We start from the raw sequence: 14,996 nt of genomic DNA, 5'->3' as shown, positions 1-14,996 counted from the left end.
GTATAATTTTAAATACAAATGGAAATGTATACAATACAAAAGGAAAATTATACAATACAAATGATAAATTATACAATACAAATAGAAAATTATAGAATACAAATAAAAAAGTATACAATTCAAATGGAAAATTATAGAATACAAATAAAAAATTATACAATACAAATCAAAAAATATGCAATACAAATGGAAAATTTTATAATACAAATAAAAATTATACAATACAAATAAAATGTTATACAATACAGATAGAGAATTATAGAATACAAATAAAAATTTTACAATGCAAATGAAAAATTATAGAATACAAATAGAAAATTTTACAATAGAAATGGAAAATTATACAATACAAATGGAAAAGACCGAATGTTGCAACGTTTGACATGCCATACAGATGACTTATTGCTATCTGGATTCATCCGTCGTCGTGCGATGTGTGTCGTCCGTTAACATTTGAACATTTTCAGCTTCTTCTCTGAAACCGCCGAACCATTTTCAACCAATTTTGGTATATAGCATCAATGGGTAAAGGGGAACAAAAAATGTAAATTTCATGGTCCCTCTGGGGCCGGAGGGGTGGGGCTAAAATCACCAAAATTAATGCAAACTTTAAAAATCTTCTTCTTTACGCCTGGACATCAAGCAGTTAAACTAATGGCATGATTGTAATAAGCATTGAGCTCTCTACCAAAATTGCGAAATTCATGGCCCCAGGGTCAGGGGTTCTGGTGCTAGGGTTGGGCTGTATAGATCATATAGTGCATTGTTTCTTTGAAAATCTTCTTCTCTGCTCCTGAGTATTATATAAACAAACAAACTAATACATAGTTATGATGAGCAAGAGTGCCTCTTCCAAAATTGTGAATTTCATGGCCCCAGGGTCTGGGGCTCCAGTTTTAGGGCTATATAGATTAGATAGTGAAAATACATTAATGTTTGAAAATCCTATTCTCTGCTCCTGTGTATTAAACAGACTAAGTACTTCGTTATGTTTAACAAGGCTGTCTCTTCCAAAATTGTGAGTTTCATGGCCACTGGATCAGGGGTTTTGGTGTTAGGGCGGGGCTCTATTGATAATACAGTGGAAATGCATTTCTCTGAAAATGTGTTCTCCCGGGTATCAAACAAACTAACTAAGTACATAGTTATGACGAGCATGGGTGCTTTTTCCAAAATTGTGAGTTTCATGGCCCCTGGGTCATGCAGAGGTTCTGGTGTTAAGGTGGGAATCTATTGATTACTAGTATATAGTGAAAATGCCTTTAATTCTATATTAAATAATCCTGTCTGCACCTTGGTGTTGAGTAGGTACACAAAGTGCATAGTTATGATGATCAAGGGTGCTTTTTACAAAATTTTGAAAACTTGTGGTCCCAGGATCAGGGGTTCTGGTGTTTCTTGGGGGGTTGGGGGTTGGTTCTATTGATAATATAGTGAAAATGTGTTAATTCTTTGAAAATCTTCAACTAAAATCTTCAACTGTATAGTTATGATGATGAGGGAACATCTTCAAATTTTTGAATTTCATGATCCTGGGACATGGCTTCTGGTGTTATGATAGGGTTGTGTTGAATCTGTAGTGAAAAAGCATTGTTTCTTTGAAAATCTCTGCTCCTGGGCATATCGAAAGCAAACAGTTTTAATAAGCAAGGGTATTTTTACCAGATTTTTTAACATCTGGACCATTTGGTCAAGTGTTCTGGTCCTGACCAAGGCTTTATTAATTTATATTCTACTGAGAGAAGTTATTCCCCTTTGCCATTCACTTTTGATAATTTTAAAATCACTGTAAATAATGCATTTGAAAGGTCAATGGAATAAGTGAATTATGCAAGAATTTTTATTGTATAATACAAAAAGTATTTCTATAGTTATAATGATCAAGACATTAGTAGACTTGTATTTATAATAGATAAATAAAAATGAGACAAAAATAGCTTATTTTATTAATTGTTCTTCAAGGACCAAGAGAGGCCAATGTGAAAGGTTATGAAATTGGGTTAGAAATAGTACTTACAGAAACACTAATAGTTTGTTAGTAGTCTGCATGGTGATAGTGATAAATGGGGGACAGATTAGAACTTAATTCATGAATTGTTTTACTGAAAATTAGACTAATCATTTTGTTGATCCTGATCGTCCTATTTCTCTTGCTTTTGAGCCACAAAGATTCATTTATCAGTTTATTTTATACTCTATGGATAATCTAAACTGTTGTATTATACTTAGGTGGCCGTTTAGGCCCTCGGGCCTCTTGTTATTACTACGAAAGCGTATTACGGCCGCAGCAGTATCTTTTACTAATTCGTTTAAGCAAAATATTAATTTGTTATTATATAAATATTGCATGTAGTTGAGTGTAACATTGAAAATTTTCACCCCAAGAAAACCATTGTCAACCGAGGCGCAGCCGCTTAGGCGGGTTATGTATTTTTTTCTGCAACAGCTGCGACATTGATATTCCCATACTACAACCAAAGAAAGCATTTAAAATTTACATGATCGTGTATTGTACTTGACTTTTAGTTTCTCTAATGTGTACTATAAATTTTTTATTGTTTAACATTAGCCATTACGGCAGCGACTGGACTAGCAAATGAGCCCAACAAGTATTAGTGGAGCTTAGCGGGAACGATAACTCTGGGTAGAGAATATCTTTTCGTCTATTAGTTCCACCGTGTAAAGAATATCTTTCCGTCTATTAGTTCCACCACAAAGCAGGAACCTTCGCTTAGGGAACCACGCCGTGTAACGGTGAAATCGGTGTATTGGCGTGAGTTTTCCAGGGGAATGGACAGAGTCTGACATTCTTGTGGATCTTTTACTTGCTTCAAAGGTTTGGTAAGTGAAAACTTGATTTTTATTACTGAAATAATTAAGTGCTTGAAAATTTATAGACGTGGAAGTGCTAGTGCTGTCCAAAAAAATCCTGGAAAAATGTCAGACTACAGACTGCAGACATTGATATGTAACACTTCAAGCGTAAATAATATTGAAACCATGGATTGCATTAAAAGTAGAATTAAATAGATGATAATTATTAGACTTTAAATGCATCAAGATACCTGAAATTTAAAAAAATCGAATTCTTTTTACAAATGTACGGCAGCCATGGAAAACAGGAAGAGGCTCGGTCTTCATTGATAAATAAAAATATAACCGTGCAGTGTAAAAGAAAAAAAAAAAGCCTCTCAGATTGAATGAACCATGTCTTTCAGTAAAATTGCTTTTGACGTCACAGGAGAACATGCACATGAAGCATCCTTGTGTTTGCAAATACATATATAGTGTTCTTGTGAAATAGTAAATACTCTACATTCCAGAATGTATATACAACAGCACATTATAATATGTTGACGATACGACCACTTAGGTGAGCACAGATACCTATTCAGTTTTAATTTAGATCCGTCTCTTCTAAAGCTCTGTCCCCACGTAACATTTGGTACATCTAGACTCTGACGTCACATGAGTTTGCATTTATTATCAAACGAAAGCCTGAACAATGCTAATTTTAAATAGAGAACTTTTAATCTGCTATTTATCTGCAATATTCTTTAAATCAAGGTTAGTTTATTTCTTGTTGAACTTTCTTGTTACCGTGAGAACCTAGTTTGCGACGAGATGCAATGTGTTGCATTGTGGGTCCAGAGGTTAATTACTGCGGAAAAAAATGTTTGAATGAATGTGCACAGTAGTAATTTTTCTTTGCCCAGATGTTGTCATAGAGCTCCTAGTGCAAGCGGCTCTTTGCGCCGCTTGCTGCGCTGGCTATTAAAACTGCTCTACATTTAAATTCACATAGTTATTTCAACTATCACAAAACATTTCTCAGAGTCTTCAAGTACATGTACATATCGATTGGCACTTTTCAAGTATAATTGACATATTTGGTAGAATGTTACATTTACTGATTTAGTTTTTTGTTGGTCAAGTTAAGGGTAAAGTTGTTGTAACATACTTTATTGTTTAAGAAGTAAACTTCCCTTTTTTGTGGATGTTGCAGGATTATCCGATCTCCTTGTTCTTGAAGTGTTTGAAATATAAAAGCCGAGGCATTCTGAGCTAGGAGGTTATCATTTACGATAAAAAGAATTTTATTTCTATTCTTCTACCAGCTCTAGATTATGGCTTAAAATTATGTTATTATTTCCTCTGCAGAGAAACAAATTAGGTAACCAATGTACATGTCACCAATTGGCAGTTTCATGTTTACTTTTGTATTGATTGTAATAAAAATGCAGGCGATTTGAGCTATCATCGAATTCAAAATATCCTGTAATCATTCATATATTTGTTTGTCACAAAAGAATGATTAATTTTAATCAATAATGATTATAAAAAAAAAAATTATTGCTTTTTTCCGTATATTCCTGGAATGTAACTGTTATGGGGAGTTCCGTGGAACAGCCCCTTTAGTTATAAAAACAAACATTTATCACCAGTTTTAGGCAATACACAATGATGAGACCTTTTAGATGACACATCAATATGGTCTAAATAAGTATAACATTCTTAAGTCATATATTCATCACACAAGTACAAGTTTGATATGCGTTTCTGATCGGATAATCTTTTGATGATTTTCGCGGGGTTTGAAATTAACAGTTGCTCACTCCCCATCTGGGGCTAATTTTCCATGTGGGGGACTTCAAATTACGTTCAAGTTGCCCACTTGGCGATTAGAAAATTTAGAATAATAAATATTTGTTTTCCAATTTTGTCTGAATGTTTTGTATTTTTCCTTTTGAAAAATTTCATAATCAGTAAAGCGTTAAATAATTAGCAGTAAGAAGCACTTCTACGTGTCTATAGTAATTGATTGTGATGGGCACATTGTGGTATCAATGGGTTACTGAGCCCAAGAAACCAAAAATTACTGCTGTTATTTGTGAATGAAAATGTGCCATGTGCTCTACATCTTATTTTTGAATAACCACATCAATCTTCATGCACATCAAATTTAGATTTGTTTTGCATAAGGCCAGGTAAAATCAAATTTTAGATTCTCATCCCCTCCTGCCCTCTTAAAGTGCCCTGCCCCGTTGTATCACATTCAACAGTGTTAAGAATAATATTAATTTCACTATGTACAATGATGTACCCCTTATTTCTAATTTTGTTACTGGGAATTGTTAAGTGTTGATAATTAGTGCAAAAGAGGGAAATATTCAATTCTGTTTCATTTAGTTATACATACTATGTACTTTTCATTTGTAGAGATTCTAAGAGTTAGTAATCTTCCTATAGGTACTCAGATAATGTGCGTGAGTACTTGTCAACATAAAACAGACCTAGAATTCCTTGCAGTTGTACTAAACTGTATGATCTGGCAGTTAGAAGGGTTTTTATTGCATTAGATGTAGATGTGTATTAGTTATAACAACCCATTAATGATGATGTATGCTTCCTCTTCTGTATTTTCTGTATAAAGTTTGTAGGAACACAGTGTATTTATTGTTTCCTGTAACCATGTAGTCTCTCTGAACATAAAACACAGCAAAACCTCAGACATCATGACCTGTACTAGAAGAAATCGTGAATGATATCATTAGAGCTAGTGCCAGTGGTTCAAAAATTGTTTTGAATGGTTTGTATGAAGGGTTTTCTTCAGTAAAAGATGCGCAAGGGTGGATTGATATATTTATTTTGGCTGTCTTCAGCAGTGAAAAGCATCGATGTGAACTTGAGAGGCAACATTGATGCATTGATCAGTGACCTGCCTTGGGTCTGTCACATTGTTTTATTAGCAGAGTTTGCCGCAATATTTATACAATCTCTTCTCTCAGTGCATTGATTTTGTTCAATATTCTTTCTGTTGAAAATTACCAAGCTTTGTGGTTATGTGTACAGTGATCTTGTTTGATAATTTCACAATGGCCATCTCTATAAGACATATTATTTTAGTTTCAATATTTTATCTAGGCACTAAATGTCTTGCTGGGTAGATTCTTTTTGTACAAGCTTTAAATCATTATGTTTGAAATCTTCCATAAATCACCCCATTGTAACTTTAAAACTTTCACCGGTTTGTGTATTGCATGTATGTACGTCAGCATGTGGAAGATAGATATTATGAGTTGTATTATGGTGACACTGTATTATGGCAACCCTCACCTGAATGCTTCATTAGATCCCAATAAAATCGCTAGACTGGCATTTCTTTTTAGACAGAGATGGGTTAGTTCCAAGGTAGTCCTGGTATTACACAATAAATCTGGATAATCATATGGTGTTTAAAAGAATGGGGTAAGATTGCTCTTTAATTAGTTCAGGTAATCTGAAATACATTGGAGAAAGTTTTAAAACTTGACCTTGTAGAATAATCTAAGTCCATTAGGATCTACTTAGAGTACAAGTGCATCCTTTATCTGTACGAGCATCCTCATTAGGTGGGACTTGGAGATTCATTATCCATCTATCTAGAAGTTTAGACAATACTTCATGGTAAGACATCCTTTTCTTAGTTTCATTGAGATATATAAATGTAGATTTCACAACGCCCCATGTGTTAAGGAAGTTTGGTCATGATGAAGCTAACAGGGTAAACAAACTACAGATCAAGTAAAAACGGAACTACTTCACTAATAGGCATGGTCTGTACAACTTCCCTCAGGCATTTCAATATTTTCTAGATTTATTTTTGAGAAATGCCTGGCAATTTCTCAAGTGTGACTGTTTACAAATTTAGATTATTCATTTCAGTGGAGCATAAAATTTGAGATTTTTTAAATCAGGTATGTATAGTATCTCTTTAGCAACAGAGATTATATAACCTGTTTAATGTCAGTTTATCTAGCTAGGGCTAAATTGTGTTGTTTTTTAAAGTCAATTGAAGCATAAGAAGATTATGTTGTTGAGTGGGTGTAGATTCGAGTTACAGTGATAACAGATAGGAAGGTATATATATGTACTTGTCATGTTTTGGGCAGAAGGTTGGATCTCCTTGGAAAAAGTTAATTGAATGTTTTATATTCATTAGCAATGACAAACTGATTTGTGTACAGGGGAGGGGGGATAAACTCCCCTCATTGAAGATCGTGAAATTTAATGCATATATAAAAAGTTTCAATGTAACAGGTAATCAGCCTACAGTAGTGTGTATTTTGTCCATTTTTTGCTACAAATAAAGTGACTCATAAGTGTGTTGTAGCCCAAGGCTTTTTTAAATGAGTTTGACTGCCTGATATTTGCATGTATTTTATTAATATATATATATAGATATTTGTGGGTGATTCCTATAACTGATCCCCACTTCCCAGACTGGGAAGAAACTTTGATGTAGATTTATTTATTGATCTAGTAATGTCTCTCTCTAATACTGACTAATGTTTACTCATCATTTGATTTTTTTCCAGAAGTTTCGGTGCATGCGAGAATTTGATTTTCCTTTCGTTGGTTTTAAAATTTTATATAATGTACGTATTTGATGAATGGAAATTGTGGGATTAAATTATTAAACTATGTTACTTCAAACTCTCAGATTTCGATGAAGAATTATTAATGAAATAAAATAATTTAAACACAGTTGAGAGAATTAATCTGGAATCAATATTATGTACTTTAATATTGATTTTAGAATTATTCCACTTCAAGCTAGATAGTTTGGAATAATGCTTAAAGGATCTGATAATCACTGTGCTGTGGTTTGTCTGATTAATGTTCGTTACATAATATAAATAGAAAAAATAATCCGATTCAAAGACATATTCTCGAACACAGTCAAGAGGAGAATTTATCATGGACAGTGTTGATATTTACATTTAATCATTGGAAGATGATGTCTTTTGCTACTCATTAACACAAGATGTTCATACAAATTGAATAATGTATGATCATGTACAATGTACTATAATTTGGCACGGTCTGTCTGTGCTAACAGAGAAAATGAATGTTTTGTGATGTATTTTATTGGGATAATAACCATGGAGTGCAAATATATAATATGTGTAATATTTTGCAGGGTGAAGCTGACCAGGATGGCATCGAGCGGACTCTCGGGCCCCACCTATAAGATCCACCAGGTGCCAGAGCACTTCCACGAACACTTCATCATTAGTGGGTACAGGCACCCCAAGAGTACTCCAATCCAGTGCATTCTCAGTGTGTTTGATGCAACTAATGAGACACTCAACTTCTGGACCCATTTCCTGCCATCTTGGTATTTCTTGTGGGTGTTACGAGACCTCTCAGAGACACTGGACTTCAAGCATGACAGTTACACATGGCCACTACTGGGTTATATGTTTGTCTGCATCATCTTTCCTTTGGCTAGTGCTGCAGCACACACCTTTAATACCATGTCAACTTTGGCACGACATATCTGTTTCTTCATGGATTATGGTGCTTTGAGTATTTTCAGTCTTGGGGTGGCCATTGCCTACAGAGCATACTGTTTTCCATCTGATTTGAAAGACACCTGGTTTGGACAACATTATACAGATATTGCTGTGGTTAATAGCCTGATTTGTACTATGGTGTCTTGCCAAACTCGCTTCATGCCACCAACCACTCTTAGAAAAGTGCTGCGCCTTGGTGCCTTTGCCTGGCTGTACTGCTATGACTGTATCCCAATTGTTTACCGCCTTCTGTTCTGTAGCCCTGAAGATTGCACACTTCAGTCCCAGTTCATACATGGACGGCAGTTCTTCTTTGCTGTCCTCGCTGCTTTTTTGTATGCTACCCACCTACCTGAGAGGCTGATCCCTGGCCGCTTTGATATCATTGGCCACAGCCATCAGCTCTTTCATGTATCCTCAATTCTAGGAGCCATGGACCAAATGCAGGCTATTCTGTACGACATGAAAGATCGTGGGCATCACCTTAATGGAAGCCAGTGGGAATTCAGCTCTGCTTGGAGCACCATTGGCGTGATATTGTCAGTTATGACTGTTAATACCTTGGTTATTGTTTTCTTCTCTATTAAGTTAAAGTTAAATCACCATAAGGTGAAATGATACTGAGGCTGTATATTTTCCTGTTGATTCATAATATGTTCACAGCTTATTATATACCGGTAAGTTCTATGTGTAATTGTAACTAAACAAGATTATCATGGCTTATTTTTCTATTCATGATAAACAATCAAGGACCAATGTATACATACTAGGTGATTTTGTAAATCTGTGCATGAAAAAACTTCTTAAATCTAAGGAATGACTGCATGTGACCCATTAACATTGTATTCTTGTGTACGCTGTGTTCATATATAACTGTAAGTTAACAGAGAGGGATATTACACAAATTTATATAATTGATGACATTCCTGTACATGGCTTATACCGGTAATATATAATAATTTTATACAATTTCTGCACATACATGTATTGATAAACTGAAATTGATTATTTACTGTAAAGTACTTTTTCCAATGGGTCATAATTCCATGGAGTCACAATTTCTGTTTAATCTGCATAAAGAAAATTACACATTTTTATTAGATTGCCATTATATGCCTTAAATGTACTTGATGCATACAGAGACAAATTTCAGTACATTAAATTTATGACTGCTTACATTACATATATAACATTATATTAACATTTCCAATGTCTTTGTCCGAGATAAAATTACAAATTGTAAAAATACTTTATTTCTACATAAATCTACTGGTTCATCGATAGGCGCGGTTAAAAAAAATCACGTGCGGGGCGGGAAAAAATAGAGACAGAAGCGGGGCTATTAGCACGGGAATTTGCAGAATCAGGAGCATGTAAATATAAGGAATAACTGTCAGATTTTTTGGATTCATGACGATGATCAATCGATTGGCTTGCGTGATAATTTTATGCATAAACACCTTCGGCGTTTATGCAAATTATCATGCAAGCCACTCGATTGATCACATCATGAATCCAAAAAATTAGACAGTTATTCCTTAAATATAAATAAATACCATGTGGAAAAAAATACTTCTACAGTTATCCTTAAATTTGTGTCGTCATATCAAACTGCAAGTATAAAATTTAGAATATTTGAGGAATTCACCAAGTGTACAAATTTTTTCTGTTTTTATATTCCACTGATAGACTCTTCATCTCTTGTACCTATATCATAAAAATATTGTGGAAGAACTTCATGCATCTGATTGTGGAAGACCAACACTTATTAGTGCTGCAGTACTGTGATATATATACATGATGTCATATTTTTATATATAATCAGTTTCCAGAAATGGTCTTTTTGCTATGGATGATTTTAAGAATAAGCACATAATGTCCTTGTGTTATAAAATACTTCCTCTCAGCAAAATGAAACCTTAATGTAAAAAAAAAACAACACTCCCAGAATGTCATCATTACAACATGTTACAATTGTAGGAATATAAGTTTGTAACTGGCAGACATAAGAGCTATATTTCTTATTAAGATTTTTTTTAACCATTCAAATAGATTTCCAATTGCAAAGTTCCTACAGAAATATGTACATGTATTAAAGTATTTAAAAAGTCTTGCATTTAGCGATTTATCAATTATGTTAGAACAGCTGACAACTATAGATCTTCTAGATACTGCCTTTGTCTTTACATGTTTGTGTATTGTTTACTTGTCTTTTTGTTTCAAAGCCTTCTTATTTACATGATTGTGTATTGTATATGACTTTTAGTTTCACTAATGTGTACTTAGATGTGGCTATTCGACTTCAGCTGATTGGTGTATTTTTCTGAATATACATAATATATATTTTAAAGTCATACATTTTATTTTACTTTCTTGTTCACACATTTCAGGTCTTTCAGAAACTGTTTTCATAAGTTCATAGCCGTGTTCAATCATTCAGGACTTTTTTTTTGAGATCAGATATTATTTTATTGTTTGAAGTAAAAAAAAGGAGTTACCAGTTCAGTTTTGTTTCAACTTTTTTGCTTGTTGTCTGAATGTCTAGATATTTGAAACATTTTACCAAGTGTTGAAGTGTACGTTTATCATATATTCACTCACAAAGGTTACCTGCAATCTGAAAAAGAAAAAGGGACTAAATTAAGGACAGATTTTTTATATGAATGTCCTCAGGAGGTCAAATACTTGTTTAACCGATATTGTCAAGTTTACTCAAGCTGAATATTATGTTGAAACTGTGGTGCTTTAATAATTCTATTCAAAAAGATAATGGTCTTGTTGAGTGCACCAGAAAAAAATATATATTCTTAGAGGTTTTATATATAGACTTATTTTTGCATAATTTATTTGAAAACAAAATCAGCATTTGAAAGAATATGTGGCTTAATTTTATAATTTTTGATCTTGTACAAATGGCAGTGTATTCTTTGATAAATTTTGTTTCAATGGTAAGAGATTCAGAGAAGGGCATTTTCCCCCCTTCCTCTTGAAATTTACCAGTTAGGCATCTGTCTAAAACTTCAGTGTCTTAATTTTATAACGACCATTTTTTTCTTAATATGAACAAAGAGTTAAAATATTAACACTGGTATTCAAATTGGAATTGAATCAATTTTCATGAAATCATACCGGTAAGCAATGTTACTGTAGTTATTGTGTGGTAAGCACCTCATGCAATTAAGTAATAAGTGTGTGTTTTTTAAAATTAAATTTCACTTGCAATATTGAAAATTATTCTGTTCAGGCAAAATGCTGCTTATTAAAAATTTTAACACAAAAATTATTAATAAAATTCTAAATACTTAAAACTTTTCATTTGTAATAATAGAGTGTCTATTGATGTATAAAATCTATGTGTTTAGTTCTATATATATATATATTGACCAAAGAGTTATATATATTGTCAGAACTTTTTTGGATATTAATTTTGTTTTGTTTTTTATTATAATTTATTTCAGTCATATTATTTTATATCATTTTCACAAGAGACCAACAGTTAGAATATACAAATTTTAAAAATACTCTGTGTGATAAAATTAAATTGCACGTGCTTATAAAGATATTCAGTAGAATATGAACATTTAGCAGTGGACAATATTCAACTCAATATTTCTTAAATAATGGTCAGGTATATGAATAATCCTTTCATTTTACCATCAACACAGATGTACTAAGGTTTAGAGAATGTTGAAGACAGTTTATTATTATGTAAAGTTATAGAATGCAGTATATTCAAGCATAGTTAAGGTTCCACACTGATTGTATAGTGCAATGACATTCTGTAGTTGTGGCTTGGCACTCATATATTCTTTGCAATGTTCCTTGTTGATTTTTTGTTTCAATTTTATGTTATGCTTTGCAAATATTGTAATAAATTTTGTAAAAGTATATTCATTTTGTTTTTTGTAAATGATTTTTTTTTAAAATACAATTTTAGGTGGACATAGAATTTTTTTTAAATGGCCATAGATGAATCTGAACTATTAATCTGTCAAACAAAAAAGAATAGTATCTTTGACTCTGAAATCTGTAAAGTGTTTACATTCCTTGACTTAGATAAATATTGTAATAGGTCAGACAGTCATGTTTCCAGGATCATCATCTAGATCACTCTTCTTAATCTATACAGAAACCCATGCAGTTTCTGAAACTGAACAGATTTTGCTGTAAATGATTGGTTGTAAGTTGATTTATGTCCCACTTGAAAATTTTTCACTCATATAGAGGCATCACCATAATATACTGGTGAAGAGCTTCAAATTTAAATTCAAATTTAGTCCTATTCTCAGCATTCTGTGCCATTGAGCAGTGAGGGTTCTTTTTTGTGCCAATGCCTACTGTGACACAGGACCTCGGTTTTTAAGGTGTCATCCAAAAGAACTGTGACTTTATTTCTAATGCTGGGCGGTTGGTGAAGGAACAGTCACTGCCTAGGTTTATGTCTTAGGTTTGATGCAGGGTGGCAAATGAGAATCGAAACCAAACCTCCCAATCATGAAGTGAATGCCCTACCACTAGGCTACCGTAAATGAAGAATTCACGAAACAACAAAGTTCATATTTAGAAATGTTTTTACTTCTTGGCAACCAAGAATTTCTTATGACCTAGTACTTTATCAAGTTTTACAACAAGTATTAAAATTTCAAATTATACTTAGCTAGTGCAAGTACATATTCTTTTTATCAACTTTTCTTGCCATTAGCTCACCTGAGCTACAAGATGAATTGAGCTGTTCTGATTGTCTGGCATCCATCTGTCTGTCCCCTTGTCTGTAAACTTTAAACATATTTGTCTTCTGAAGAACCACTGGGAATTTTAACCAAAGATGGGCACGAAACATCTTTGGGTAAAGGGGATTCAAAATTGTTTAAATGAAGTGCCAAGCCCAATACCTAGGGGAGATGAGAAAAAGTAAAAATAGAGTTGGGTCACAAAAAATTCTCAATAATCACTGGGCTAAAAAAAGGTGAAACTTAAGTTAGGTGAAGGTTTCCTGACATAGTGGAGATTCAACATTTTTCATATCTGCCCTTGGAGTAGGATGGGGCCACAATAGGGTTTCAAAATTTTACATGGTAATATATAGGAAATATATTTAATTTAAAAATTTTCCTCTCAAGACCCACTTGGCTTGAAAAGAAAAAAAATTACCTGAAAACTTCCTGAATGTAGATTCAGAATATCAAATCATTGTCTCCAAGAGGAGGGGCCACACAAGAGGATCTAAGTTGTTCAAATCATCCAAAGAAAAGGTAGAGTTGGACTACAATAGGCAATCAAAGTTCTACTAATATACATGTAAAAAAAAGATTCTTAACCACTGAGCCAGAAAAGATTAAACTTATGTGGAACTTCACGACATTGTAGATATTAAAATCTTAAGAACATTAGGGCCAAGGTTACTCAGACAAGCATTGTAGCCCATGAGCCTCTTGTTTTATTATTGTAAACTAGCTATTTTGCCAAACTTTAATAAAAATTACTATAAGATTTGTACAATAAATCATTTACTATTGTAAAAAGATAAGTGCAGTGACTTTACAACTTGAAAAGAATGATAATATATGATATTCACCATGGGCAATCTGCATAGAAGGCAAATACAAACAATTATAATAAAGTTTGGTGAAATACCGTATATACTGGCCTATAAGTCTGTTTCTTGGGAGTTAAACTTTGGTTCAAAACTCTATGTCCGACTTATGGGCGAGTTATAAAAAGATTGGTATTTTAGAGGGCCAAGCCCTCTCATATAAGCTTAAAAAATACAACCGACTTATAGGCGGACCGACTTATATGCGAGTATATACGGTAGCTAGTCTACAATTTCTTTTACTGGGTTGTAGTATATTGGACAGTTTGTTCCTGTTTTGCACACATTTGAATTTCCGTGCAGGTTTTGAAAAGATGTGTGCAAAACAGGATTTTGTCCAGGTAAAATCATAACTTAATTGCTATAGTCTATACCATAGTTGTGAATTTGGAGAAAGAGATTCTACGGAAAGAATAGGAAGAAAAATGATTAATTTTGCATTTGATATTTTGATTTATTTCTGTAATTTCATATTTAGAAAAAAACTATTTTAAAACATAAAAAATATCATAAATACTAATCAAAACTATAATTATACACGTATTCATATGGTACTAAATGGACAAGTTATTTTTTTCATTAATTAGGATTGAATTCATTTACTCATTCATTTTATCTTTATGAAATGGGTGAGCTGCAATAAGGATATTTGTCTAAATTATCAACTTCATCCTCATTTTCAAAATTTATTCTTTTTAATATATATTTTAATGCATTGGTAAAATACAGGTTATTCCAGAGAGAGATCAGACTATAATTGCTTTATCTAATTTCTATACCTAATTATCAAATGTGCAAAATGGGAACACACCTATTGGACTATATGGACTATTGGCTATGGGCCTGGAACAGAAAGTTCAGTGGTCAGGGCTTCTGACTAAAAATGCAGGGTCCCAGGTGCAATTCCTGCTCCAGCCATAAAATTTTTCTCCTTTTCCTTAGGCAAAGCCACTTTTTCTTTATAAATAAAAATAAAATCCATAAGGCCATCTTTAAACAAGAGGCCCATGGGCCACATCGCTCACCTGAGCACACTGGCTAGGAAGAAGCAGAAATCATTTCAG

At 33.2% G+C, this 14,996-nt stretch overlaps 1 protein-coding gene across 3 annotated transcripts; it reads left to right on the top strand.

The window, feature by feature from the left end:
- Nucleotides 1-2,740: 2,740 nt before the first annotated feature.
- LOC133186740 (membrane progestin receptor gamma-B-like) lies at nucleotides 2,741-12,227 on the top strand. 3 transcript variants are annotated; one of them, XM_061322025.1, is made up of 2 exons: nucleotides 2,741-2,841; nucleotides 7,964-12,227. In XM_061322025.1, the coding sequence occupies exon 2, from the start codon at nucleotides 7,980-7,982 to the stop codon at nucleotides 8,955-8,957; it is 978 nt and encodes a 325-aa protein (XP_061178009.1). In that variant the 5' UTR covers nucleotides 2,741-2,841; nucleotides 7,964-7,979; the 3' UTR covers nucleotides 8,958-12,227. The 3 variants fall into 3 exon arrangements, with proteins under 3 accessions (XP_061178009.1, XP_061178008.1, XP_061178010.1); XM_061322024.1 differs by lacking the exon at nucleotides 2,741-2,841 and adding an exon at nucleotides 6,192-6,249; XM_061322026.1 differs by lacking the exon at nucleotides 2,741-2,841 and adding an exon at nucleotides 6,664-6,737.
- The last annotated feature ends 2,769 nt before the right edge of the window (nucleotides 12,228-14,996 follow it).

This window comes from Saccostrea echinata, unplaced genomic scaffold, assembly GCF_033153115.1.
Source record: "Saccostrea echinata isolate AGI-Se365-2 ecotype Australia unplaced genomic scaffold, CSIRO_AGI_Sech_v1 ptg000014l, whole genome shotgun sequence".
NCBI classification, from domain to species: Eukaryota; Metazoa; Mollusca; class Bivalvia; order Ostreida; family Ostreidae; genus Saccostrea; species Saccostrea echinata.
Note: the sequence above shows the minus strand (reverse complement) of the source record. Positions and strands in the feature narration are given on the sequence as shown.